Consider the following 27471-nt stretch of genomic DNA (forward strand, 5'->3'; position numbering starts at 1 on the left):
TAGCCAGGAGAGTTGTGCAAACACTTTGATGTTAATAAACTAAGCATATATTTCATCAGAAATAGAAGTAGAACTATTTGCTGTCTCTAGCTAGTATTTCGGCGTGGTTACACGGCGAGCGTAGCTAGCTGCCGGGTGGCAATGGGCTCCCGCCGCGACGACGAGGAGCAGGCAGCTGCCGTGCCCCTCCTAGCGGCGGCATACCCAACTCCGAGCGGCCTGAGACGGAGCCACGCCGGCGACGTTCACCTCCTGTCGGCCGCCTTCCTCTTCGTCTTCTCCGCCTACCTCCCCACGCAGAACCTGCAGAGCACACTCAACACCGTACGTACCTGACGTGTGTTCCGGTAGATCCAAAGCTGCTGTGAATCTTTGGGTCCATGACGTGTTCCGGTAATCCACGTACCTGCAGGAGGGCAACCTGGGCGCCGTGTCCATGGGGATCCTGTACGCCTCCTTCACCGTGTTCACGGCGACGGCGGCGGCCGTGGTGCGGTGGCTGGGGTCGAGGGGCGCGCTCGTCGTCGGCACCAGCGGCTACGCGCTCTTCATCCTCGCCAACCTCCTCCCAACGTGGTACACGATGGTGCCGGCTTCGGTCTACCTGGGTTTTACTTCATCCCTCATGTGGGTTGGCCAGGTACTTAGTTGACCACGGGCAGCATAGTACTTCTCTTTAGTCAATGGTCCACGTTTTACTTCATAAATCATGTGGATTATTTCCAACAGATTAAACCGCTTGGAACTTTTGATCATGTTCATGTATACCTTCTGTACATGAAAGAATAAAGTTGTTCATGCATTTTCATCAAATTTGGCAAGAACACTTGTTATAGTATATGATCGTGCATGATTTGACTTTTGGTGCCAAGAAAATACATTTCGGATGTGAATGGACCCTAGGAAATTTTGCTGACTAAGCGTCTTTACCTATTTCGTTTCAGGGCACATATCTCACGTCCGCTGCCTTCAGCCATGCGACAGAGAACAAGCTTCATTTGGGCCAAGTTTTGGGTCGATTCAACGGGGAATTCTGGGGAATGTTTGCAAGCACGCAGGTATGTATGTGTGTATTATATAAGTTCGCTACCTAGAGCACTAGCTTGGCAGAGAAATTTTGGTTGAAATGTATGATGTATATGTACTAAATTTCAATATATTTTGCAGGTCATTGGAAATTTGATCTCGCTCGTGGTGCTGGGAAATGACAAGGTATATAATTAGCACCTTAAATTGAATTTATTCATTCGCTACATGTATCCTTGTGTCATCGAACCGACGAACTTCTGAAACAACTGTAGGATGGAGGAGGTGCCAACAAGAAGAACCTCTTGTTCACTGTATTCCTCGGCTGCATGGTCATCGGCATCGTGCTGATGTGCCTGCTCTCCAGAAGAGATAAGATCAGAGGAGAATCAGACGGCCATGAACCCCAAGGACGTTCCTTTCTCCCTGACACGTCGGGATCTGCCGTCACGCCGCTCGCTGACCCGAGGATGCTCCTCCTCGCTCCTCTCCTCGCCTACTACGGCCTGCAAAAGGCGTTTGTATGGTGAGCAGATCAGTTCAACTCCACGAACATGCTAGCATCTCGTTTGGGTATGATCAGATCGAGCACAATATGTTATGAACAATGTTTGGTTTGGATTATGTAACCAGGGCTGTGTTTACCAAGAGTGTCGTGACCCCCGTTCTCGGGGTCGCCGGAGTCGGCGGGGCGATGGCAGTCTACGGCGCGGCCGGTGTCGTCGTAAGCGCCAAACCACCACCAAATCCGATGTATCTCAACTGACAATAAACCATGCTTTTTCGAGGTCTTGAGCTAACCTTGAGAGATTTCTTCCCACCGGATTACAGAGCTCGCTGGTCGCCGGCCGTCTGACCTCCGGCCTCCGTTCGTCCACGTTCATTGTGTCAACCGGAGCTGTTCTCCAGGCCGGGGTGCTGCTCTGGCTGCTCTTTCTCTACAGGTTAATTTCTTACACCAGAGGTTTTTAATTGTTTCTTTCAGATGCATATAGCTTGTCATCTGGCATTGCTGTGGTCATAATGTGCATGCATGTTCCTGGAATCTGGTTACAGTCCCATGGACGGTCTGCTCGGGTCAGCAGCTCCGCTGGTCGTCGGCGCCGTATGGGGCGTCGGAGATGGGATTCTGAACACGCAGTTGAGTGCGTTGATCGGCCTTCTCTTCGAGAACGACAAGGTACATATGTTCAGCTTGTGTCAATGATGCATTTTTTTCTCTGACCAAGCTGAAAAGTAGTACTCTAATATGTAATGCGTGCGTGCGTGCAGGAGGCGGCATTCGCGCTGGGGAAGATGTGGCAGGCGGCGGCGACGGCAGCGGTCTTCTTCCTGAGCCCCGGCGCCACGCTGCAGGGCATGCTCGCTGCGCTGGCCGCCGCGCTGGTCGTCGCCGTGGCGGCTTTCCTGTTCCTCTCACTCGTCATCGAGAGGTCGCACGCGCTGAAATTCTGACGCATGCACGGCTCCGCGGCTTTGTAAGTATCATAGGCGTGGAGGAGACAAACAGATAGAGATGTAAAACTAGGAGAATGTGTAGTTTTTGGAAAAGAAAGCTTTTTCCTTTTGATCTTTCTCGACAAAGGGTAAACTTTTATTAGCTCAAAATAGAGCATCGAAAAGATACTAACATAATTACGATGCACACCTCTAACGTCAACATATACACAAAAAACACATGAGCAAATAGTAAAATCATATAAGATCAAAGCTAAGGAAATAATGAACACCCAAAGCAATCAGATCCGTGATCGGTAAACTACGACAATGATCATATCTGCATCAATCATCTCATGACATCATACGGACGACGAGATTCTCCAACAGCAATGCCTTCGGGGAGGGAATGACGCTCGAGCGTTGTCATCACCGGATCCAACCTCCCAAGGTCAGAATCTAGATTTTCGTCCTGAAGAACCAGTCCGAGCATATCCGAGCCATGCCTTCAACAAGGACACGCTATAAAAATATCTTCATTGCCAGGTATAACCAACTCGTGTCAGATCTAGTCTTTCACCCCGAAGTTCGAGAGCAGGTGCTCAAGTAGCACCACCATCGACGTCTCTCATGTGTTGATGCCACCACTTTTCCGTGATCCCAACAGTTACATGCGATGTGTGTTCGCCGCCGCTGCACAACCATCCCTCTGCGCCAAGCCGTCATTCTAGTTTACATCTTCCTACTAAAGTCAACCACCGGATCTAGAAAGAAAAACCCTCAACGAGATCTTTCAATGGCCACCGCGCAGTCAGGCGCGCCGTTGTGCCTTCTGATTGGAAGCCACACATAGGCCTGCCTACCGCATTCGGCAAAACCTCCTTCGATGCCTCCCGATGTGTGACCATTGTGATCATCACTGTGATCAAATCCAAGGTGTCACCCCACTGCCATCCACCGCGAGTGCCTTTCCCGGCAGCAGACGGGCAGGAGGATGCATCGAGGAGAGGGTGTTGGAGGCGTTGGCATGAAATTCAGATGAGTAGGGCGGGATTTAGCAGCCGGAGAGCTCACCGGTCAACTGTGGGAGGCAGCCCGTGACTGCAGTTGGAGGAGCACCGACCACGACCAGGGCCGGTCCTGAGTTTTGGGGGGCCCGGGGCGAACCTAAAACTCGGGGCCCTTAATATACACATCATAGTAACATCAATGAATATACTTATATATAGCGTTACAAATAACATTTAACATTTAAATGCATCCAAAATCAGTATGATTATCCAGTAATTTATACTCTGAAATTACCTTAAAAAATCTTCTAACACTCCTTGATGCAAAGTCACTTATGATGGGGTCCATGTCAATCTCATCCATTAATTTCTTCTCCATGCATAATGTAGCCAAACCATTTAATCTCTCTTGAGTTATTGTTGATCTCAAATAATTCTTCAATTATTTCAACTTCGAAAAGCTTTTTTTGGCCGATGTGGCCGTCACAGGGACAGTAAATAAGATGCAATAAGCAGATATATTGGTATAACTTCGAAAAGCTTCTTTCGGCCGATGAGTACTTCTCTCATATGCTCGAAAATTTCATCAACAGTAGCAAATTGTGCCTATGCATCTGATGAATTACCGAGCAACTTACTTTGTTCTCGCTGATGTTGGTCTCGACATTTTCTTCTTCCGAATTCCCATTAGTCTGTTGCTCTTCCCGAATGGCAACGATCACCTACTAGTCATCTGGGTTTATCAAAGCAGTGGAAGCACCAATATCACTCTTCTTGAAAAAATTGTGAATATGTGTGCGCTCTGATTGTATCAATTTATCCACTTCCTTCTTCCTTTTTCTTTTATGGCTACCAGATGAATTTGTCCAGTTGCTAGACGACATGATTAACACACACAATGCTGAAAACAAAACAGTTTGTTGCATCAATGATCAATCGTTGAACGGTGCCGGCTATGCAACCATAGAATTTATTGTATCAACATTATATGAATATATACCTCGGTTCCTGAATCCTGACGATCGAACTTCAGTGCGTTTGCCTATAAAGCACGGCAGCAGTGTAGCGCTTGGAGTCTGCAGAGGATTGAGAGAAGATCAACTGAGCAAAGGCCAAAGGGGCGTGATGATGGATCCCCAGAATTGAAATCTGCCGCGTACATAACCGGATTATTAAGGAAATTACCAGGGGACGACTGAGAGGCTGGAATACATGTACGGCATCGAGCGTCGGCGGCCTAGGGCTGCGTCTGCGTGATGGAACAGAATAGGAAGGGAACCGTCAGAATCGGATCAATCGCTGATCCTTTTTTCACGCGATCCCTCTCCTTTTTTATGTGAACGAACCGCTGGCTGCCTCGCTCGCTAGCTTTTCCGAGGAAACAAATCGATCGATCGACCTGCTGCTCCCTACGCGCGTCTGCAGCATGGGCCATAGGGGGCCCCTGAATTTTGGGGGCCCGGGGCGGCCGCCCCCCCTGCCCCTCCCCAGGGCCGGCCCTGACCACGACATCACAACTGTGCACCTGATGGGAGCAAGATCCACGTGGATCCAACCGCCATCTTGCCACCATCACCATTGCCCAAAATTCTGGAGCATGTCCCTCACTGTCGGACCCTTGAGATTGATGTGGAGGACAAGCCATGGCTCCCTTGGCCTTCCCTTGTCGAGAGACGCGTTGGGAGATGGTCGCGCATGAAGGAATCCTGACGCTGCTGGCCGCCGGCGGGCTTTACCCAGCGTCGAGTGTCGGCAGCGACGAGGGGCGTTGGTAGAGATTGTAGCACCGGCAGTGGGGAGGTGAGGCTCCCGCCCGTGTCGCCTCTGGGAGATTGTGTGGGGGCAGTAATGATTTTTCTTTTGACCTATGGTTTTTTTCGAGAAGGATCAGATCTATTATAAAAGTTCACCAAAGTACAAAGCATCTCAGACATAATAAAAATTACATCAAGATTTTGAGACCGCCGAGTGACCACTACCGCCGCCAAACAAGCCGCTGACGTGCCGTTGTTGCCGCTCCTCTATCGAAGCTGGCTTGACCTTATCAATGACAAATGGGAAGTCTCCGTGCATGTGCCCTGGAGGCGCAGTCATCATCGTTGAAACCTATATAGATCTGAAGCACCTGACACAAAATCTCGCCAAATGACAAGAAACCCTAACCTCGCTTTCTCAAGGAGATGGCAGGAATCTACGCCGGAGCTCCATCGACTACGTCCAGACGGACGAACTCTAGGAGGATCAAAGTTCGGAAGACAAACTCGAGGAAGAATCACCGCCATCTGCCCGAGCGTCGTACCTGCGGGGACTAAAAAAAACCCTAACCTAAATTACTAGCAGGAGAAAAGGCACCGGGATTACCCCCCCCCCCCCCAACGGGCATTGAAGCGGCAGGCGGAGGGAAGGCGAATTCACGGGCTCGTCGGTGAAGTCTGGAGGGGAGAGTTTGCCCAACCGCCTAGGGTTAGGTAAGAAAATTTCAAGGAAGTATGTCCTAGGGTTAGGACCCCCTAGAGACTTGACCTATAAATTAAGCAAGTCTGCAAATGCACTAAGTCCACGCAAAAAGTATTCCCTATGTTTCATATTAGATTTATCTTAAGATAAACTTAATCAAATTTATATTAAATATAACATCTATAATATCAAATAAATACAATATGGCAATGATCTTCATGAATATAATAGTATTGGATAGGTATATATTATGTGATGACTTAAGACAACCTAATACACATAGTACAATATTATGATGTTCAACTTAAAATAGAAATGTGGCAATGGCATATGCGAAACATCAACAAGAAGATGATCGTCTCCAAAAGCTTGCACCATCTTTTAAACGAAAACCATGGGCACGTCCGGATTCGTAAGTATGAAATCAAAAATCAATTCGTATATGGCATTTCAGTTCCAGCAAGAGAACCAAGTATGGTAAACAGATCGCTTGGAGGTAGCAAAACGGTGAGAAAGAAAACAAAGAACCGTGTACCAAAAAGAAATGAACTCAGGAGACGCCGGAAGGGCTCACCATCACCACCTCCGAGCATGTTGCTTGCTTTTCCTTATTTTTTAAACAAATGGTGAAAGCTTTGCCATATTTTATTGATTAAGAAGAGAGTAAAGTAATATGTACAAATGGTGGCCAACAAAAATGGATTACTCCCCCCGAATAAAATTAACGAGCACCGGCTACAACCCAAAGCGCCGCCTATTTGTTGACGTTGAAGAATATGATCGAGGTATGGTTGACACATTCTAGAAGGCTCATTCCGATTTCTCAAGTAACGAGCGTGAGGATTGATGTGCGGCATGCCTTCAAAGGAACGCCAGCCCGGGTGGTGACTGCTACCCACCAATCGTGAACCGAGTCAAAGTTTTGCCAATTCATAGGGTCAAGGCCATGACGGTCAAGAAAGTTCTTTTATCATGTTCTAAATTTTAACGGAGAAACCAACAATTGAAGAGAACATGAACCTACGTTTTTGGCTCCTTTTGCATAAATGGCAAAAACTATAATTAGGCTAACTCCTCGGAGCCACATGATCCGCGGTCCAAACATGATTTTGGTTGATGAGCCAAGCGAATACTTTGCACTTCGAAGTGCCCAAGGCTCCCAAATGGTAGACTCGAACATGGAGGATGTAGTACCAATGAGTTTAGCCTGATAAGCAGATGAGGTGGAGTAGCACAGTTCAGCCATGAGTTCCAAATGATGGTGTCACCGTTCTCGGTCTTTGTTGTCTGCAGGAATGATCACCGCTCCTTGATCCGGAGCGAGAGGGCGGTGGGCTCTCTCCGACAACAACTTGGTGCACGCGAGTGCTTTTTTGTGGAGCATGATGTCGTTCTTGTCAGTGCCCTTGAGTTCTTTTTTGTTGGGTTCTGGCTACTCATGTGCTCATGCTCTCTGTCGAGTTTGTGGCGTCCTATAGGGCACTTGTGCTTTGCTCTGCATAGCCCTCTCTGTTGGTATTTATCTCATTGATATGCTTTGTGAGAAGATTTCATTATCACCTTGTATGAGTTCGAGCGTAAGGCTTTATATTTATAAAGCGGGGATGGGAACGATTTCAAAAACTAGGGATGACCCCCTCCCTATCCTAACTTCTACCATGCGCAAATGCTAGAAAAAACAAGTACTAATAGCACATTTTAATTAAATAAAAATAAAAAATATGTATGATTTTAGGTTCTCATTTGTTGTGAAAAAATGAAAAAAAGTTAAGCTTTATTTCTAAAACCCAAAAATATTATATAAACAAACTATGTTTTGTCATGCTGGCGGTAGCTGGTCCACCTCCACACCTCGTCCCTTTGCCAGATTCAAAGCTCACGTGTCTGGTGATGCCCGATGCCACCCTTTGGGGAAGGTGTGGCCCCATCCCCCTTCCTAGTTCTGACCATTGTTTTGTCTGCCTCATCTCCGAATCATGATCTAGCGGTTATGGGTTGCTAAGGCTCGGGCCAAGGCAAAATCCCTCCTTAGATTGCTGATGTTGACAGCGACGAACTCACGGATGTAGTTCTACCTTCTTGCAGGCGTTGTCAGGGCCTTTATTTGCACCCTCTTCGAGCTTAGAGGAAAGTCCAGGTACCGTTCTTCCAATCGGATGGCCACCACGTCGTTTCCCTTCTCAAGGCGACATCTTGCTCGCTCACGATGTCGCTCGTGTTGGTTGTGTTTTATCATCTATCCGTGCCGAGCATCCCTTGCTCTCTATGTCATATGTTGTACCTTTCTTTGAACTCATTTTAATTCTTTTTTGTTCTGTTTTAGGGAACTTTTTTTTTGTTTTTTTAGACACACTTTTTTTTGTTGAGGCAACAATGCCGTGAGTGCTCAAGTGGGCCTCCAAGCCCAATTACTCTCGTCTTTTTTTCTGGTAAGATCTTCTCGTCTTGGCACAGGGTCCCGCATAAACAGGGAGCAACTAGTTAACGAGCGCTTCTTCGGGAGCCTCGCAACAATCAGCGCCACTTGGCGCGCTCTCAGCCATTCGCCACGTATCGCGCTCTGGACGCTTCTTTCGGATTTTGTTTGTTTTTTTCGCACACGTTTTTGGCTTTTTAAACGGCTTTTTTCTGGGTTTTTTTGACGTTTTGGTTTCCCCCCGGTCTTTCTTAGCTTTTTGATCAAAAAAAATTTGCGTGAAAAAAATGCGTTTTTTTATTTTCCTTTCGCGAAAGTCACGTTTTTTCTTCCGCGAGAGGCACGGTTGTGCTTTAGCGAGAGTTACGCCCGTGCGTTTCGGAAACGAAAAAAAAACGTGTTTTCTGTTTTTTTTTTTCGCGACAGTCACGGTTTTGTTTTAGCGAGAGGCACGGTTGTGCTTTTGCGAGAGTCACGACCGTGCCTTTCGGAAAAGGGAAAAACAAAACGTGTTTTCTGTTTTTTTGTGAGAGTCACGGTTTTGCTTCCGCGAGAGGCACTGTTGTGCTTTCGCGAAAGTCACGACCGTGCCTATAGAAAAGGAAAGAGAAAAACAAAACACGTTTTTTTGTCTTTTTTCTTTCGTGAGAGTCACGGTTTTGCTTCCGCGAGAGGCACGGTTGTGCTTTCGCGAAAGACACGGCCGTGCCTCTAGAAAAGGGAAAAAATATGCGTTTTTTGTTTTTTTTCATTCGCGAGAGTCACGGTTTTGCTTTCGCGAGAGGCACGGTCGTGCCTTCGCGAGAGTCACGGCCGTGCCTCTCGGAAACGAAAAAACGCGTTTTCTGTTTTTTTTTCTTTCATGAGAGTTACGGTTTTACTTTCACGAGAGGCACAGTTGTGATTTCGCGAGAGGCACGGACGTGCATCTTTCAGAAAGGGAAAAAAACCATGCTCCCGGTTCGATTTTTTCGCCTAGTTTTTTTCGTGAAAAAAATTCGTCAAAACCTATCAACATGAGATCTAGTTTTGAAGATCTCGACGAGAGGAATCCAATGGTGAAAACGGTTCGAGATTTAGACGTACGGTTTAAAAGATAAAACATTTTGAATAAACAAATCTACAAAAAAAGAAAAACTCTCATATTGCGACAAGTGGCGCGCTGCATGTGCGTCGCTTGTCACGATCCAAAAAAGTGAAGTGTTTTTTGCAACGAGTACTTATTAAATTTCGGCATAAACATGTGCACAGAATTGCACTGTCCCTACCACAAGTGCGCATGGCTTACGTCAGTCAGCCGCATTACGTGTCTACTCCTCCACCACAAAGGCATGTCGACAGGGCAACGACTCACATTAATTAATCAACATGATGATGTGTAGGCATGGAGCTACCCTCAGCTGATGATCAGCTAGTGCTCAGTCACCGCCCGATCCATCGGTCTACCTGTACGATGAGGAAGATGTCCACGGTTGCGGGCGCTGCTTTGTTGCTAGCCGCCGCGGTCGTCTGCTCCTCGGCGGACAGCGAGAGAGTCCCCGCGGTGTACGTGTTCGGCGACTCCCTCGTGGACGTCGGCAACAACGACTTCCTGCCGCCGCCGGCGCCCAGGGCGGGTTTCCCCTGCGGCGTCGACCTGCCGCGCGCGATCCCCGGCGGACGGACCGGGAGGTTCACCAACGGCTACAACCTGGCCGACATCATCGGTGAGTCTGAAGCTAATTTTAGTTGCGCGGACCTTGTGCACTCGCTGTGCCTATGCTTCACACTGCTGTTAGCCCACAGATCTTAAGCTAATTTAGTCTGATCCGGTTCCTCACAATCCTTGTGCCGATTTAGATGAACTACCGTAGTTGCCAAGCTGCTTGAGATGATGCACATTAAACGATGCCTTCAAATTTTTTGAGTGCCAGTCCCCTCAAATCTTTGCGAAAACAGACCATTGTTCTTTTTTCTTATCTGCTGATCAAGGCAAGGGCGCAGAAAGAATTAGACAGGAAAATTACAAACAGGGCCTCACATAAAGCGGTGGGCACTATAATTTACGAAAAGGTGCTCATATAAACAGAAAATTACATATACATCCTGGATTCTTGCAAAGAGGACCCTGATCACAGATGATCAGGAATGGAACCAATCTCGCGAAACCACTTTGTCTGATGAGACCTCCACAGTAGAATATGCAATGGACTCCACCCTAAACCAGCACTGCCTCTAACTCTGCCATCATGTCCGGGAGGCATAAACTTGACCGCTCTTCGGCCATAGAATACAACGGCTCATCGGAGGAGACCGCCCTTGGAACATCACATGGGCATCGTAGCTCCTCCAAAATCATTGTTGTTGATGCGCACGGTTCCCATTTGTAGCACCCAGATCTCAATACAAATGTGCATGATATTCATTATGATACTTCCCACTACAAGAGGTCTAAAAACAATTCACTTGAAATGCTGCATACTGTCTTTCCGAATGTTGCAGTTATTATCATTTTATTTAGAAATTCTATGTGTTTATTTCCATTCCAATTTGGTAATACTAATACATACGTTACTTATGTATATATACACAGCACAACGGGTGGGGTTTGACATGAGCCCGTTAGCTTACCTCTCCTTGACGCCGCAAGCGAGCCTCGACCTCCTGAGCGGCCGCGTTGGGGCCAATTATGCTTCTGGTGGATCAGGAATCCTTGACGATACTGTATGTGTGTACAAATGTACATAATTTAGAACCTGCACTTACTTCGCTCGAGTCACCATCCACACACAGTATGATTTTGCCCAATCAACACCTCTTATTTCTGCACATATCTTAGTTCGTTATGTTTATCAGCAGTGCAAATTAGACCCTGAAGTCTGAAGAGGGTGACTACTTGTTGTGAATTAAGCTTGATTGACTTTTACTATCTTGGTTCAAGATAGATGATGTGCTATAAAGCATGCAGTAAAGCTTCTCTAACTTTGACATTCAAATGTAAAAATATTATTGTGACTTGTCAAATGGAAACAATATCATCAGGATTTTCATAAAAATATGTTATAATTCTCAAATTTTAATTTTATTTCTGACATATTGGTATGAACCAAATTAACTGCATTTTGGAGAATGTGTCCATGTTTTCAGTTGCATGTGGCCTCTGCCTTACAAAATGTAGGGGAACGGCACGATCACGCTCCGAGAACAGATTAAGATGTTTGCGGACACCAAGGCGACCATGATCGAGGCCAACAAGCTGGGAAATAATAGGGTCAATCGCTTGTTGTCCCAGTCCCTATTCCTCATCAGCACTGCAGGCAACGACTTCTTGGCGTTTGGCGACGGTAGGGCAACCAGAAGTGATGCATCAGCCTACATCGCCAAAATGGTCACCACCTACCTCAAGCACATCAAGGTAGGTTCATGTGAGCAACAGGAGGTTAAAAATCTTGTCTCGTATTACGGGAGATCTCAGTGACATTTGAGTTCAGATAAACCTTATCAGTATATCCATCTCAATGTCAAGGATGTTATCTTGACTTGACTGTTTTCATAACATTTTGCCAGAATACCAAAAGAACCACACATGTTTAAATGAAATCTCTTTGACCCTCATAATTTCGAACGCACGGATGCACACGCACGATATGTGAGCAGGAGTTGTACAGGCTGGGGGCACGGAGGCTAGGACTGCTGGACGCGCTACCCATCGGATGCTTGCCGGGCTGCAGAACTTCCTTTGGACACGATGGCGCGTGTGACGCCGTTGCCAACTCTCTGGCACGGCGGTTCAACGCCCTACTCCGGCTTGAAATGGCCAGCGCCACGGCAGCTTCGATGCCATGCATGGAGTACTCCATCGCCAGCATCTACGGCATCTTCTCCGACATGATCACCAACCTGGAGCTGGACAACGGTTAGCTCTCTTTGCATGACTCTCGATGCAACAATAGTCAATTTGTTTCTTCAAAATTTCTTTTACAAGGTATCCGCAACCAAAATTATATTGTAAAATGTTAAGATATTCCTATCAACCAACTATCCCAAAAGACCGATCTGATAGGAAGAAGAGATATAATATACTTAACACCCCCCCTTCACATCCGGCGTGGATATGGAATGATCAACAGTTCAACACCTCCCCCACACACCCGACGTGGGCGTGGATAAATGATTGGGGAAAATGCAGGGACTGAGACTTGAACCGAAACCTGGCTCATACCATGTTAAGATATTCCTATCAATCAACTATCCCAATCTAATAGGAAGAGGAGATATAATATAATTAACATAAAATAGAATGAAAACATTCGGCTAATCTGTACACGGTTACCTCTGAGGCTGGAACACTGGATCGTTCACGATCTCTGTGGAAGTCAAAATGCTTGATGTAATACTTCTGCATTCCAAACGGCGCGCGTCCGATTGTTCTTACCTAATGAACTGTTGGATCGTATCATCAGGACTGCAGGAGGCGACTAGCGCGTGCTGCGGAGGAGGGAGGCTCAACGCGGAGATCGACTGCTCGGCGAGCTCGAACCTTTGCACCGACCGCGACGGCTACGTGTTCTGGGACAAGGTCCACGGGACGCAGGCCGCCTACCAGCGAGCCGTTGCCGCCATGTTCGACGGCGCGGGGGTGACAAAGTTCACGGAGCCCGTCAGCTTCGGGCAGTTGATCACCGGGAAACAGCCAGCGCCGGTTGCCGTGTTAGATAAACCGGAGCGTCCGTACGTGGGTCTGGAGGCTGAGATCTAGCCAAGGGAAGGGAACTCGGAGGATTCTTTTGCAGTGTTCGGTGCAGTACATCATCAACTCCTCTGTTGAGCCATCGATGTCATTCCTGCCATCGAAATTAAGATGGAACGCTACTCCCTTATGTTCGTGCGTCCAAACTACCCCTTGCCTCATGTTCCCTCCCTTATGTCTCATGCATTAACTTAATCAAATCGTACTAAAACCTTAATTAAATAAATCAAAACTTTTCTGGTCTTCCTTTACACATATTCAAATCAAATCCATGGTCGAGGACTGAGGCAGGGTGACTCCACCGCCTATGCTTTTTGTCCCCGCCATTGACCCTCTGCAGCAGCAGATCCTCTATGTTGCCATGGAACATGACTTTTTACACAAGATTAGAGGGAGGGTGACCCTTATATGCTGATGACGCAGCCATCTTGGTCACTCCTACCACACAAGACATTGACCACCTCCGGAGCCATTCTCGGCTCCTTTGACGAGGTCACCAGGCTTGCCACAAACTTTCAGAAGAGCTCTGTCGTCCCCATCCGTTGCGGGCACTTAAATCTAGACAAAATCCTTGGTGACGTTACGGCCATGCGACATCCTTCCCTCTGAAGTATATTAGCCCCCCCCCCCCTCCTCCCCTAAGCTTCCACCTTGACAGGGGAGGAACATCACCACGATCGGTCGGCCTTGGTGAAACATGTCCTAACTTCACAAGTGGTTTACCACATCACCACACCAGCCCCCCCCCCCCCCCCCCCCCCCCCAGAGTGTTGCAGAGTGTCAACAAGATTGAGCGTGCTTTCCTTTGGTCGGCCAAAGAGACTACTATTGGAGCAAAGTGCAAAGTCAATTGAGAAATCGTCTGCCACCCCACCCACCTCGTTGGGCTGGGTATCCTTCATCTGGAGAAATTTGCTCGGGCTCTCAGATTCCGTTGGCCTTGGTTGGAACGGAAGGACCCTACTAAATTGTGGGTTGGGCTGGTAAACCCATGCAACAAGGTTGATATGGATCAGTTCTATGCCTCCACCACAATAATAATTGTCAATGGTACAAAAACACCATTCTAGTACGCTCCCTGGTTGCAAGGAAAGTGGCCGTAGGATGTTGCTCCTCTCATCATTGTGGCGTGCAAGCGCAAATGGTGGGCTGTGTCTGAGGCCATGAGGGACAACACTTGGGTGAGAAAGGTCAACCCTTCCGTGGAGCTCACTTTGAGCCACATCATCGAGTTTGTGGACCTTCGGGTCCGCCTGGAGCACTCCCATCTTCATTCGGATGCGGAAGATAACATCTTGTTGAAATTTGAGACCAACGGCGAGTACTCGGCGACGTCTGCATACAAGGCACAATTCCTAGGCTCCATGTTGACCACCATGAAGAAGACGGTTTGGAAGGATTGGGCTCCCCCCAAGGTCAAGTTATTCGCCTGGCTAGCGCTGCCAAATAGGTATCAGACTATGGGCCAACAACAAATGGGGATGGCCTGATTGTGGGCTATGCATGCAATGAAAGAGACACAGGGGTGTTTGACGTTGCGAGTGTGGAGGAATATGGATCAATGGGCGATTGAGTGTTGTATCATGAAGTGGCGGACCAACATGTCAAGAACCAACACGCCTCACCGTAAGGCCATGGCCACCCTCGCCATGCATGGCGCTTGGGTGATTTGGAACGAGACGAATGTGAGAGTGTTCTAAAAGACAACCGACGACACCATTCTACATTCTAAAGCTTACTAAGGATGAGGCCAAACTTTGGGTCACCGCGGGGGCTAGGCACTTGGGTGCTCTGATGTCGCGAGAGTTTAAATCGCTATTAAGGATGAAGGCCTCCTGAGAGAGAAGACTCATGGGAGTATCAAGGCCACCTACGGGTGAAGATTCCTCTTGTGGAATTCAAACCATCCTTGTCTCAAGACTTGGGGAAAGAACTATCTCTTGTTTCATCTCTTTCTTTGGAGTTAGAGTTTGCCCCGTATCATATGCTTTCACTCAAAAATTTAAGACTGTCTCACAATACTATCACTGCATCACATTCGTTACAATTTTGTCTTTTTTGAAAGAAAAATAAATAAAGTCAAACTTTTAAATGTTTTGAGCACTCAATTTGGTATGACAGATATATAAAAAATGGTAAAATTGGCCGTGTCACCACAAGTCAAACTATGCAAAAATCTTTGCATCACGTGTATGGTTAACGTGTGTGTGATTCCTTTTTTGCACATCCAACAGATTAAGTGACCAAAGTTTTTCTTCCTAGAATCTTTTCCCATACAGAAAAGGCTGCAGTCCACTTTGCTAGGCCACTGAATTAAGTAAACACAGGGTGGTTCGCCAAAAAAGAATAAACACAGGGTGTATGAACAGCACTTGAGTAGCCACATGCTGATTTCCATTTATATTGCCAAAGCGCCACTCACGCACTGTACATCATGGTCTCACTAACTTTGATCAACAACAACAATAATGTGCAAACAATATTTCATTTCTCTAAGCATATGGCCGGCCCCTTGGTCGCTGGCTAACATGGCTTTAACCCCAAAAGGAATATCTCGAAAATATAAAACTCGAAAAGGGAAGGGAAAGAAGTCTGAAAACTCAGAAGCTTTTGGAGCTGGCAGTGGCCGCAATCATGGTGGAGAACCATGCATCCTGGACACTGATTTCTTGCTGGAGGATCGAACACTACTCCTACTAACCACCTCCTCGATCGCTTAGATATAAAATAGAGTGTGCATGGCTACTTGATTAGTATTATGGTGAGACATTATACATTAGTAAACCAAAGCATGACTGGCGTGTACGTGACCTTAGTTACCGTGTGATGGGCACGGTGGATTAATCAATTCCGTACATGGTGACTTTAAACGTGCGGGAGATTTTGCGAGAGAATCGTAGTTTCTTTATGCAGGTGGCATTCTTTTTCTCCACTGTAACGCCGATCTCTGGGGCTGGCACGTAAGAATTATTCCCCCGGACTATATATTTTAGGCGCGGAATAACCACCGCCGACAGAGCTGAGTGAGTCCATCGTGTCCTTCCAGTCCAGGCAAATGGAAATGCACATGCTGCTTCCACTAGTTACCACCACGGTGCTCCTCTCGATCCCAGCATGGCAGCCGTTGGCCGCGGCGCCGGCGTGCCAGCGGAGGTGCGGCGGGGTGGACATCCCGTACCCGTTCGGCATCGGCCGCGGCTGCTTCCTCGACACGGGGGACAGGACCTTCGAGGTCACCTGCCGCAAAGCCACCGCTTCCGACGACGCCCGGCCCTTCGCCGACGGCTTCGAGGTGCTCGGCATTGACCCGGGCCGCGGCAAGATACGCATCCGCAGCCCGGTCAGCTCGTGGTGCTACGACGGCGCGAGGCGGTCCATGGGCGCGCCGGACACGTGGTCCTTCAACTCGACGGCGCTCCGCGTCTCCGACGCGGATAACAAGCTCGCCGTCGTCGGGTGCAGCGCGCTCGCCTACATCGGGTCGCAGGACGGCGCCGTGGAGAACCGGTACGTGGTGGGGTGCCACGCCGAGTGCGCCAGCGCGGCGTCGCTGTCCGACGGCCCGTGCAACGGCACAGGATGCTGCCTCACGCCGGTGCCCCCCGGGATCAGCTCCTTCGACGTGGCCTTCGACGACGCCTACAACAACTCCGCTGTCGCCGGCTTCAGCCCGTGCAGCTACGCCGTGCTGGTCGAGGCGGCGGCGTTCGAGTTCCGGGCGACCTACGTCACCACCGGCGCGCTCGGGGACGCCGGCGGCGTTCAGGTGCCGGCGGTGCTGGACTGGGCGGTGGGCAACCAGACGTGCCGGGATGTGCGGCGGAAGAAGACGGGCGCGTACGCCTGCGCGAGTGCCAACAGCGAGTGCGTCGACGCCAAGAACGGCCCGGGCTACCTCTGTAACTGCTCCAAAGGGTACCAAGGAAACCCTTACGTCATCCATGGCTGCCAAGGTTAGTTTCTCACCAGTTTTGATTTATCTTTTGATCCATTGACTGTCTTGCGGGAATCTATGTGTTTCCCTTTTTTTGTGATTACAAAGGAAATCTATGTGTTTCCCCTTTTTTGTGATTACAAAGGAAATTTATGTTTTGAGAATGCCTCGAATCATATCAATTTTGCGGCACATTACTTATTTCTTACACTACCAAATATGCCCGTGCAAAGTGAAAGGAGAAAAAAACTAAATTATTCATACACTGTAAAAGACAAACAAATTTTCGAATGCCCCAAGGCGATGTGCATTGTCATCATACTCTAGCACGTTGCACTAGCAAGCACCCCTCTGCACCACTTGTAATTTTGCGGACTTATAATGTCACTAGTTGTCCTCATCAACACATAGTGCATGTACCGTACCCACACTCATGCACCAGTGTCGAAGACCCACCCATGTCATCGGTCCTCCTCGTCGTGAGAACTTCCCCTTGCACATACTCGTATTTACTTGTACAGATGGTAGGAATGTCTCACTCGCATCTGGTGCATGCATCGTCCCCCACAAAAATGAAAGCATAAGGAGTGATATTGTAGTTAGAAATCCTGAGCTGATACCCAAGTAAGTTTTAAGGTTCCGTTGGGTTCCGACTAAGTGAAAAAAAAAGAACTAAGTTCGATTGGATCAATTGTGTTCCAGCTAAGCGATATAAACATCCATGGATCTCACATTTTGCTAGGGATGCAAGGCAGTGCCCGAACCCGTCCCGCTTTATACACAAATTAGACAAAGTTAGTTCTAGCTAGGCTGTGATGGCGTTAGGCAAAGTTGTGCTAATTCAGCGCTTCAACGGGTCTATGCGGGACGCTGCTCTACACCCCTACATCTTGAGCGGAGGTGAGGCCCATATTTCTTATATTATGTGCCTAATGTGATAGGTGTACACCAAACACTCACCCTGTCGCACCCTATTGGACCTATGCAGTACATGTTTTTTGTAATTCTCTCTGATTTTTGAAAAGTACTAGAAGTTTATTCGTCTAGTCTTTTTTTCCCTTTGTTTCCCCTTTTTATTTTATTGGTTTACTTTAGTTCTTCATTTTTTCTGTTTTCCTGTTTTCCCTCTTCTAATTTGTTATTTTTAAATAAATGAAAAGTTTGTGAAAACCAAGACCAGTTTTAAAATTCATAAAAAATAGATTTTTTTAATTCATGGTTTTCTATAAATTTGTGAAAATAAATAAATTATGTAACACAATTTAAAATTCATGGTGGTTTTAAATTCGCGGGCATTTTTTAAATTCTAAAGATGTTTTAAAGTTCATGAATATTTTTTATAAAATTCTATTACTTTAACAAATTGTGCACATTTTTAAAATTCTAGAACTTATTTTGCTATTTTATATAGATCCACGAACATTTTGTAATTCAAGAACATATTTTAAATTGTTGAACATTTTATAAATTCTTACAATAGCTGGTTTTTAGGAAAAAAACTACTCAAAAAGGTCGACCCAGCACACCTACAGTAGCCTGCTCCATTCCAACAAACGACTGAAAAAACAGTTTTCTTTTAGAAACACATGTAGTTTTATTTATACTCATAATAATTATATGTACATTGATTTGAATCTAAGATCGAAGGAAATAAAAACTAACCCCTATAACAAAGAATGAAGTTGTCCCTCTTTCACTTGCCAATAATACTACATGAATGTTGTCCTTCTTCGTGGTATCAATCTCTACTAGAATAAATACTTCAAAGACTTCGATAAAGAGGTTGTAATTAGACTTAAGCAATAATGTTGTCCCTCTTTCACTTGCCAATAATAGTTTTTGAAAACGTCTTGAGTCGCACATCAAAAAAGATGGGAAGTCTTGATGGATGAACATGCTTGGGCTGGGATGATCCCTTAGAAGTGCAGGTCATCAAATCACGATATCTTTACCATGGTGTCGAAGAAAGATTTAACCTCTACCAAGAATCAAACCAACACAAAAAGCCTGACACACCAACATGAACTCATCATATCTGAATAATTGGATCTACGAGGATAGAAAACTCTCTAACTTCATGGTACCGTATCACCAACCCAGTGCGCGTTCGGTAGGCTCACGGATAGTTCTTAATTGGCGCCTTGGGCGCCAGCTAAGATAGCTGGCACCAACGTGTGGGAGAGTATGGGCCGGACCAACTGCGTTTTGTTTTAAATCGGTTAACTAGCAGACCTGCTACATTTGACCGGCAACCATGGTGAGTTGAACGTTGAATTTACAGAAGGAAAAAAAAGAAGATTTTGAAAATTCTAAAAAAAACTTATGTAATTTGGAAAGAATATTCATAAATTTGGAAAAATCCATGAAGAAAGTTCACGACTTAAAAAGTTTGTAATTTTTAAAAAATCGCAAAATGAAAGAAAAATCACAAATTAAACTAAAAGTTCACAAGATTAGGAAAATTTTGTAATTTGAAAATATTCGATTTTTTGGAAAAATTACAGGAATTTAAGGAAAGTTCATAAAATATGTAAGGGTAAAAACAAATTTAAAAAAGTTTGTGAAATTTGCACTACAACCAGCAGTTAAGAGCCGAATGGGAGTTGGGAGAATGATGTGGGTATCGCGGGATAGGACGTCGTAGTGAGGGGCACGCCTATATCTTGCCTTCGGCGAGTCTGGCTTCGGATTCGCTGAAGGGGCGAGCGAGCTGGGCCGGCCTACGAGCGCTGGAGGCCACAACCTCTTTTTCCTGCTTTTTTTAATGTTTTATGTTTTCATTTTTGCTTTTATTTTTGTACTTTTGTTTATACTTTAAAATATTGTAAATATATATTACAAAAACACTCTTTGAAAAACAATTGAAAAATGTTGAACAAGTATATAAAAAATGTTGAACAAGTATTTGAAAAATGTTGAACAAGTCTTTGAAAAAATGTTGATCATGTAAATAATAATGTTGAAAAGGTATTGAAAAATATTGAAAAAATATTGACCAAGTATTAGAAAAAATGTTGAACAAGTATATATAAAAATATTGAACAGGTATTTCAAATAAAATGTATTAAAAAATATTGATCATCTATATAAGAATGTAGACTGAAAAACAAAAAAATAACGAAAACAAAAAAACTGAAGAAACAAAAAAATACGGAGGAGAGAAAAACAAAAGAAAACAAAAAAACTGAAAAACCCAGAGAAAACACGACTCTTTTTCTATAAATAGAGCACGCCCTGGTATTCATCACTAACGCGGTGCTAACCTAGTGGTTAGCTTAACTTCATCGAGGAGACCCAGGTTTGAATCCTGGGTCGACCTGCCCTCTCCCTTTTTCGGGAGCTCCTATAGGCCGGCTGCCGTGCAAACCACTGCGATGTAGACGTTCTGATGTTCAATTAGCAGCGCGACAATTAAAGACTATAGTCTATTTATTGGGTCGAACCGACAACCTCCCACAACTGAATTTTTCAAAATTATGAATATTTTCTTCAAAATAAAAACATTTTCCGAAATTTTTTACAAATTTTCTAAAACAGGAACATTTTGATGATGTGAACAAATTTGAAAAAGGGGAACATTTCTTGAATTTCTGAACAAAAGATAAAAATGCTTACATTTTTAAAACTTCCAGAACATTTTTTTAATTTGGGAACAAAATTGAAAAACATGAACTATTATTGAATTTGTGAACAAATTTGGGAAGCTGGAACATTTTTTTCAATTCCCAAACATTTTTTGAATCTTGAGAACAAATTTTGAAACAGTGAACAATTTTAAAAAATCCTGAACAAATTTGGAAGCATGAACACTTTTTTAAAGCACAAGAATTTTTTGAATCTTAAGAACATATTTTGAAACGGAGAGAACTTTTGAAAAACTCCAAACAAATTTGGAAGTGCGAACAAGTTTTTAAAGCACGAACATTTATTGAATCTTGAGAACATATTTTGAAACAGAGAGAAATTTTGAAAAATCCCAAACAAATTTGGAAGCGCAAACATGTTTTGAATATGTGAACAAAAAATAGAAATTCAGTACATTTTCTGAATTTCAGAAGTTTTGTACTCTTTTGTGTAACGAGAACAATTTTTTGAATTTTGAGAACATTTTTTGGAAACACGAACGAAATTTAAATTTTTTATTTTTTAGAGGAAGAGAAGAAAAGAAAAAGAAATAAAAAAGGAAATCATAAACATTTTGTAAAACTGCGAACATATTCTGAAAAAGAAAAATAAACTTGAAAAAGAAAGTGAAACAAAAAACAAAAAAATGAAAAAGGAACAGAAACAAAAAAAAGAGAAATAAAAAACAATATAAATCCGAAAAAGAACCAGAAAAAATGATACAGGAAAAAACCCGGTTCAGGGAACCTTCTAGGAGGTTCCTAAAACTGGTTTGGATGCATTATGTGTGGGCCGACCCATTTCTGTCGCTAGCTGCGCTGCCCCTGTGCGATCGCTCGACAGTTCGCCGCAGTGAGCGGCGAATAGGATTCTCCCCCTTTTTCTCCTTGTTTATTTTTTTCAAGTGCACTCTATTGGGCTGGCATGTTACTGTGTAGCATTTGATGCGAGTGTTCCTTTCTAGCTTGCTTAGGCCTTTGTTTTGGTTGCTGGGGGTATACCTGGCCATACCTCGGGCCGGGCCGGGCCGGGCCTAGCCAAGCCCGACGCAAAAAAACCAAACCCAAGCCCGGCCGGGCTGTCGGGCCTATTTTCTGGGCCTGAGCCTGGCCCGAACACGTAAAAGCCCGTCGGGCTTCGGGCCGGCCTGGCCCGTCCTTTAGAAAAACACGAAAATGATGGTCCCGGGCCCGGCCTTCGGGCTCAAAATCTAGGCCTGAGCCTGGCCTGGGAGCGGCGTCGGGCTTTTTCGGGCCCGGTCGGGCCGGGCTGCCCATGACCAAGACTAGCTGAGGGAGATGTACTCAGGGTAGAGTTGTCCGAGACTGAAAATTCCTGACATATTGAAAATCTCAGGGAAATTCAGCATCGCCATTTGGGGGGAAACTTCTCCCACAAGTTGTGACTCGTGTATTCTTGCCATTCGGCTAAGGAGGGCCACAATTTCCCTTCGTTGGGCCTTAACCAAACAGCCCTCCAGAACTCCCTGGGAGAGGTCAGCACGTGCTGCCTTTCTGGGCAATCCCTAAACGGCGCCTTAAGCGTCGGTTTCTTCGCGAGCCGGCCTAGATCCCATTCCTTTTTACTCCCTCCGTTCCTAAATACTTGTCTTTCTAGAGATTTCAACAACTTAGCTATGGTAGCCACCCCACTACACATACCTACGTGCTTAACTACAACTTTTAGTTTTGTTATTCTTCTTCTTCTTTCTCTTTTCTCTATTTCTCCCTTTCCCTTTTTCCTTTACATTTCTAATTTTTTATTTTTCTATTTTTCAAAATCCGTGAACTTTTTCTAAATTTGATGAACATTCATTCAAATTATATGAACTAATTTTGAAATTTGATGAACATTTTCTTAAAAATCAATGAATTGCTTTTTCAAATTCGATGAACTATTTTGAAAGTTGATGAACTTATTTTCAAATTCAGTGAACTTTTATAGAAAAGGATGAACTTTTTTTCATATTAGATGAACTTTTTTTTTCATTTTTATGAACCTTTTTCCAAATTTGATGAACTTCTTCGAAAATCCATGAACTTTTTTCAATTTCAGTGAACCTTTTTCAGATTCGATGAACTTTTTTTGAAATCAATGAACTTTTTCTTAAAAGTCAATGAACTTTTTCCGAATTCGATGAACTTTTTTCGATTCGATGAACTTTTTTTCAAGTTCAATGTTTTTCTTCAAATTCATGAACTTTTTTGAAATTTGTTAATTATTTTCAAAAGCCGTGAACATTTTTCCAATTCATGATTTGTTTTTTCTCTTTATTTTTAAAAAGTCGATGACCGGTCAAACTGTGCTCGAGTGACCATTGTTTCTTTCGAGAACTAGCCGCTCCAGCGACCAGAGGGGGGAATGGATCGCTCGGCTTACATGGGCCGGCCCAGCAAGGAGGCGCAATGTGCGCCCGTTCTGCAAGTGGCGCTAAAGGCGCCACTTAGGAGGTCCCGCCTTTCTGTCCCTGGTATTGGGCCGGGATACCTGTGTTTTTCCCCGTGCACAACAATACCTGGTGAGGCACTGTAGTGCGGGAACAACTAGTTAACGAGCGCTCCTTCGGGAGCCTCGCAACGATCAGCGCCACTTGGCGCGCTCTCAAACATTCGTCACGTGTCGCGCTCTGGACGCTCCCTTCAGTTTTTTTCCCGCACGCGTTTTTGGTTTTTAAACGGTTTTTTCCGGGTTTTTTCGACATTTTGGTTTTCCCCCGGTCTTTCTTAACTTTTCGATAAAAAAATTAGGGAAAATGTTTTTTTGCGCGAAAAAAACACGTTTTTTTTCTTTCGTGAAAGTCACGGATTTTTTCGCGAGAGGCACGGTTGTGCTTTAGCGAGAGTCACGGCCGTGCCTTTCGGAAACGAAAAAAAATGCATTTTCTATTTTTTTCTTTCGTGAGAGTCACAGTTTTGCTTCCGCGAGAGGCACGTTTGTGCTTTCGCGAGAGTCACGACCGTGCCTCTCGGAAAGGGAAAAACAAAACGCGTTGTCTGGTTTTTTTTTCTTTCGCGAGAGTCACGGTTTTGCTTTTGCGAGAGGCACGGTTGTGCTTTCGCGAGAGTCACGACCGTGCCTCTCGAAAAGGGAAAAACAAAACGCGTTTTCTGGTTTTTTTTTCTTTCGCGAGAGTCACGATTTTGCTTCTGCGAGAGGCACGGTTGTGCTTTCGCGAGAGTCACGGCCGTGCCTCTCAGAAAGGGAAAAAATACGCGTTTTCTGTTTTTTTTCTTTTGTGAGAGTCACGGTTGTACTTTCACGAGAGTCACGGCCGTGCCTCTTGGAAACAGAAAAAAAACGTGTTTTCTGTTTTTTTCCTTGCACGAGAGTCACGGTTTTGCTTCCACGAGATGCACGGGTGTGATTTCGCGAGAGGCACGGGTGTGCCTCTTTCGAAAATGGAAAAAACATGCTCCCGGTCGGTTTTTTCGCTCGGTTTTTTTCATCTGTTTTTTCGTGAAAAAAAAAGTTCGTCAAAACCTATTAACATGGGATCTATTTTTGAAGATCTCGACGCGAGGAATTCAATGGAAAAACGGCTCGAGATTTGGACGCAGGGTTTAAAAGATAAAACGTTTTGAATAAACGAATTTACGAAAAAAGAGAAAACTCCCAGGTTGCGACAAGTGGCGCGCTGCATGTGTGCCACTTCTCGCGACCTGAAAAGTGAAGTGTTCTTTGTAACGAGTACTCCCTAATTAGTGATTTCGCTGTAGTGCCGCTGACTTGAGTTTTTTTTTCTCTTTTTTTTCCTGCGTATTTCTTATCGGTTTTCCTGTGTATTCCATTTTGTCGCCGTTAACAAATGAAAAAAAATACAAAGGTTATGTTTTATACTTTACACGGATATTTAATTTGGTACGTATTTCATCAAACCAACTCTTGGTCTTTGCCTTGGCAGATATTAACGAGTGTGAGGAGAAGGCGTCGTACCCATGTGCCATTCGTGATTCCTGCATCAACACGATCGGAGGGTACAAATGCCCATGCCCTGCACAAAAGCGAGGCTATTCTGATGGAACATGCGAAGCGGATAGATCTATAACTAAATTGCAAATCGCAATAGGTGTGATTGAAATTGCCATCTCCATCTGAATTTCATCTCATTCCAGGGAAAAAATGTCGGCACAAAACAATATAAGTATTATTTCAGCAATCAATTAGACAATAAAACCAGGAAATGATTTTCTTCTTCTTCATTTGTACAGGTTTTAGCATCGGCGTGGTCATGCTGGCACTAGGCATGACCTGCACCTACGCCATCCAAGAGAAGCGGCGGGTCGCCGTCGTCAAGACGCGGCACTTCCGGCAGCACGGCGGCCAGCTGCTGTTCGAGGAGATGAAGAAGTCCAACAAGCAGGGAATGTCCTTCACGCTCTTCACCAAGCAGGAGCTGCAGGAGGCCACCGGCAACTTCGACGAGCGGCACGTGCTGGGCAAGGGCGGCAACGGCACCGTGTACCGCGGCACGCTCCAGGACGGCACGGCGGTGGCGATCAAGCGGTGCAGGATCGCCGGCGAGGACGAGCGGCAGCAGCGGGAGTTCGGCATGGAGACGCTCATCCTCTCCCAGATCAACCACAAGAACATCGTGAAGCTCTACGGGTGCTGCCTCGAGGTGGAGGTGCCCATGCTCGTCTACCAGTTCATCCCCAACGGCACCCTCTACCAGCTCCTCCACGGCGGCGCCGCCGTCGTGCCGTTCGCGGTGCGCCTGAGGATCGCGCACGAGACGGCCGAGGCGCTGGCGTACCTGCACTCGATGGCGTCGCCGCCGATCATCCACGGCGACGTCAAGTCCCCCAACATCCTCCTCGACGAGAACTACGGCGCCAAGGTGTCCGACTTCGGGGCGTCGTCGCTGGCGCCGGCGCCGACGGACGAGGCGCACCTGGTGACGTTCGTGCAGGGGACGTGCGGGTACCTGGACCCGGAGTACATGCAGACGTGCCGGCTGACGGAGAAGAGCGACGTGTACAGCTTCGGCGTGGTGCTCCTGGAGCTGCTCACGTCGCGGAAGGCGCTGAACCTCGCCGCCCCCGACGACGAGAAGAGCGTCGTCGCGAGCTTCCTCACGGCGGCGAGGGACGGCAGGCTGGACGGCCTGCTGGACGCGCGGATCAAGAGCGAGGTGGGGGCGGAGACGCTGGAGCGGGTGGCCAAGCTCGCGAAGCTGTGCCTGGAGATGTCCGGCGAGAGGAGGCCCTCCATGCGAGAGGTCGCCGAGGAGCTTGACGGGATCAGGAAGGCGTCCTCACAGAACCCATGCTTACTAGGTGAGGGTGAAGAAGCTCTGTCAGACTACTCTGTTGTGGATATGTGTGACTGGTGAGAATGATCAGACCTACTCCTTAATCGCTGGATGGATTTGGAGGCGATGGGGTTGGAGATTCTTGATTAGATCACCAACCATGTACTGCTCAGTTTGAGTGAGATGTACATTGCGTGGTAGCTTACTTACTAGTATTAGGATTAGTAAAGCAGGTTTGACAAATGCACAGCACAGTGATAACGACATCGACATGAACATTTTTCTGTATGATAAGAACATGCCCTGGATAATTGCATTTTGTGCGCATTTCCTTGATCCGATTGAGGGATCGGGGTATTGTGACTATATTTCAGATTAACCACCGAGTATCATCAATGTACCCAAAAAAAATGAACATCATCTATGACTGAGAGAAAATGAAGCCGGGACATAATACGTGTTCAGAAGCGGAGGCGTGCGTCGCACAGCAGAGGGGAAGGACACGGGCTTGCTCCAATGATGGCTAGTAGCCGTGGCGGCGGCCGATGGCGATCGTCCGGACGAAGCACGCGGAGGCGCCGACGGAGAGCGCCGCGAACACCGGCGGCACGATGATGTCGGCGCAGGTCCGGCCGGCCATCCTCGCCGGCACGCAGACGTGGTCGCCGCCGCCGTCGAGCGGCACGCGCACCGACCCGGCCGCGCACCCGCCGCTGGCCAGCGCCCACACGAACGCGGCCTCCGGCGCGAACGACGCCACCGACACGGCCAGCGCCAGCGCGCCGGCCCACGCCGCGGCGTGGCGCGCCGCCGGGCCCCAGCACGGCCACCACCACCGCTCCCCGGCCCCCACCAGCAGCGCCCCCACGAGCGGATGCATCGGTCGAGGGAGGGCTCGAGATCGCTCGCTCGGCTCGACCTTGATTTTCTTGGCCACCCTGCAGAGGATCGAGTCGGGTTTGAGTTTGAGACGCCGCGCAACTGGCGTTGCGAGTTGCGAGCCGGCCGTGCGGCGCGCGGGGTGGTGGTTATGTACGCAGAGCGGAGGCGAGTGAAGCAGCTGCGTCGCGCGTCGTGGGGGACGGAGGAGGGGCAGATAGAATGGAGAGGTTATACGTTACGCGTACGTGGCCGTTGAGCAGGTGAGCGGAGAAAGGAAGAGGGGCCGTGGGGTTTCTAAACCGGCCTTGTTGAAACGAGAGGTCGGTCCAGGGAGACGTGTTGGGTGCATAATTGCCCTGCGCCCGGGCTATCTTTAGTGTCGTGTTTTCCTTTTTTCTTGATCGAGCGGGTTGAAATCATGGACTAAGATGTGGACCGTTGATGTACCATCGAAAATTAAGATGTTACACCCTCAACACAAAAAATAATAATTAAAATGTTATTGTGGCCGCTCTCTCATAAGTCCACCCGACTTCTGATCCACCCGACTTCTGATCTTCTTAACCATCGCCATATAGGCGCCAGTTCAACTTGTGGGATCTGTTGAAACACTGAGTCATGGCGGCATTCCTTCATCGAATGCAACCTCACCAGATCTATATGGGCCCAAGACCAAGACTTGGTCGAAGTTGTGATGAGCATCAC

General features: G+C 46.6%; 4 protein-coding genes across 4 annotated transcripts; 3 read left to right on the top strand and 1 right to left on the bottom strand.

Moving 5' to 3' along the window:
- Positions 1–2603, top strand: LOC123106678 (UNC93-like protein 3). Its single transcript, XM_044528771.1, has 9 exons — positions 1–324; positions 413–640; positions 945–1058; positions 1168–1212; positions 1302–1552; positions 1660–1750; positions 1858–1970; positions 2083–2206; positions 2299–2603. The coding sequence occupies exons 1-9, from the start codon at positions 142–144 to the stop codon at positions 2479–2481; spliced, it is 1332 nt and encodes a 443-aa protein (XP_044384706.1). The 5' UTR covers positions 1–141; the 3' UTR covers positions 2482–2603.
- Positions 2604–9688: 7085 nt separating this feature from the next.
- LOC123102531 (GDSL esterase/lipase At3g50400) lies at positions 9689–13205 on the top strand. Its single transcript, XM_044523919.1, has 5 exons — positions 9689–10052; positions 10919–11049; positions 11504–11740; positions 11983–12241; positions 12789–13205. The coding sequence occupies exons 1-5, from the start codon at positions 9731–9733 to the stop codon at positions 13082–13084; spliced, it is 1245 nt and encodes a 414-aa protein (XP_044379854.1). The 5' UTR covers positions 9689–9730; the 3' UTR covers positions 13085–13205.
- Positions 13206–13824: 619 nt separating this feature from the next.
- LOC123102530 (wall-associated receptor kinase 2) lies at positions 13825–26250 on the top strand. The gene is made up of 3 exons (XM_044523918.1): positions 13825–17028; positions 24535–24699; positions 24842–26250. The coding sequence occupies exons 1-3, from the start codon at positions 16131–16133 to the stop codon at positions 25963–25965; spliced, it is 2187 nt and encodes a 728-aa protein (XP_044379853.1). The 5' UTR covers positions 13825–16130; the 3' UTR covers positions 25966–26250.
- Positions 26151–26948, bottom strand: LOC123102532 (uncharacterized). The gene has a single exon (XM_044523920.1). The coding sequence runs from the start codon at positions 26762–26764 to the stop codon at positions 26408–26410; it is 357 nt and encodes a 118-aa protein (XP_044379855.1). The 5' UTR covers positions 26765–26948; the 3' UTR covers positions 26151–26407.
- Between the last annotated feature and the right edge of the window lie 523 nt (positions 26949–27471).

Source organism: Triticum aestivum, chromosome 5A (genome assembly GCF_018294505.1).
Source record: "Triticum aestivum cultivar Chinese Spring chromosome 5A, IWGSC CS RefSeq v2.1, whole genome shotgun sequence".
Classification (NCBI taxonomy): Eukaryota; Viridiplantae; Streptophyta; class Magnoliopsida; order Poales; family Poaceae; genus Triticum; species Triticum aestivum.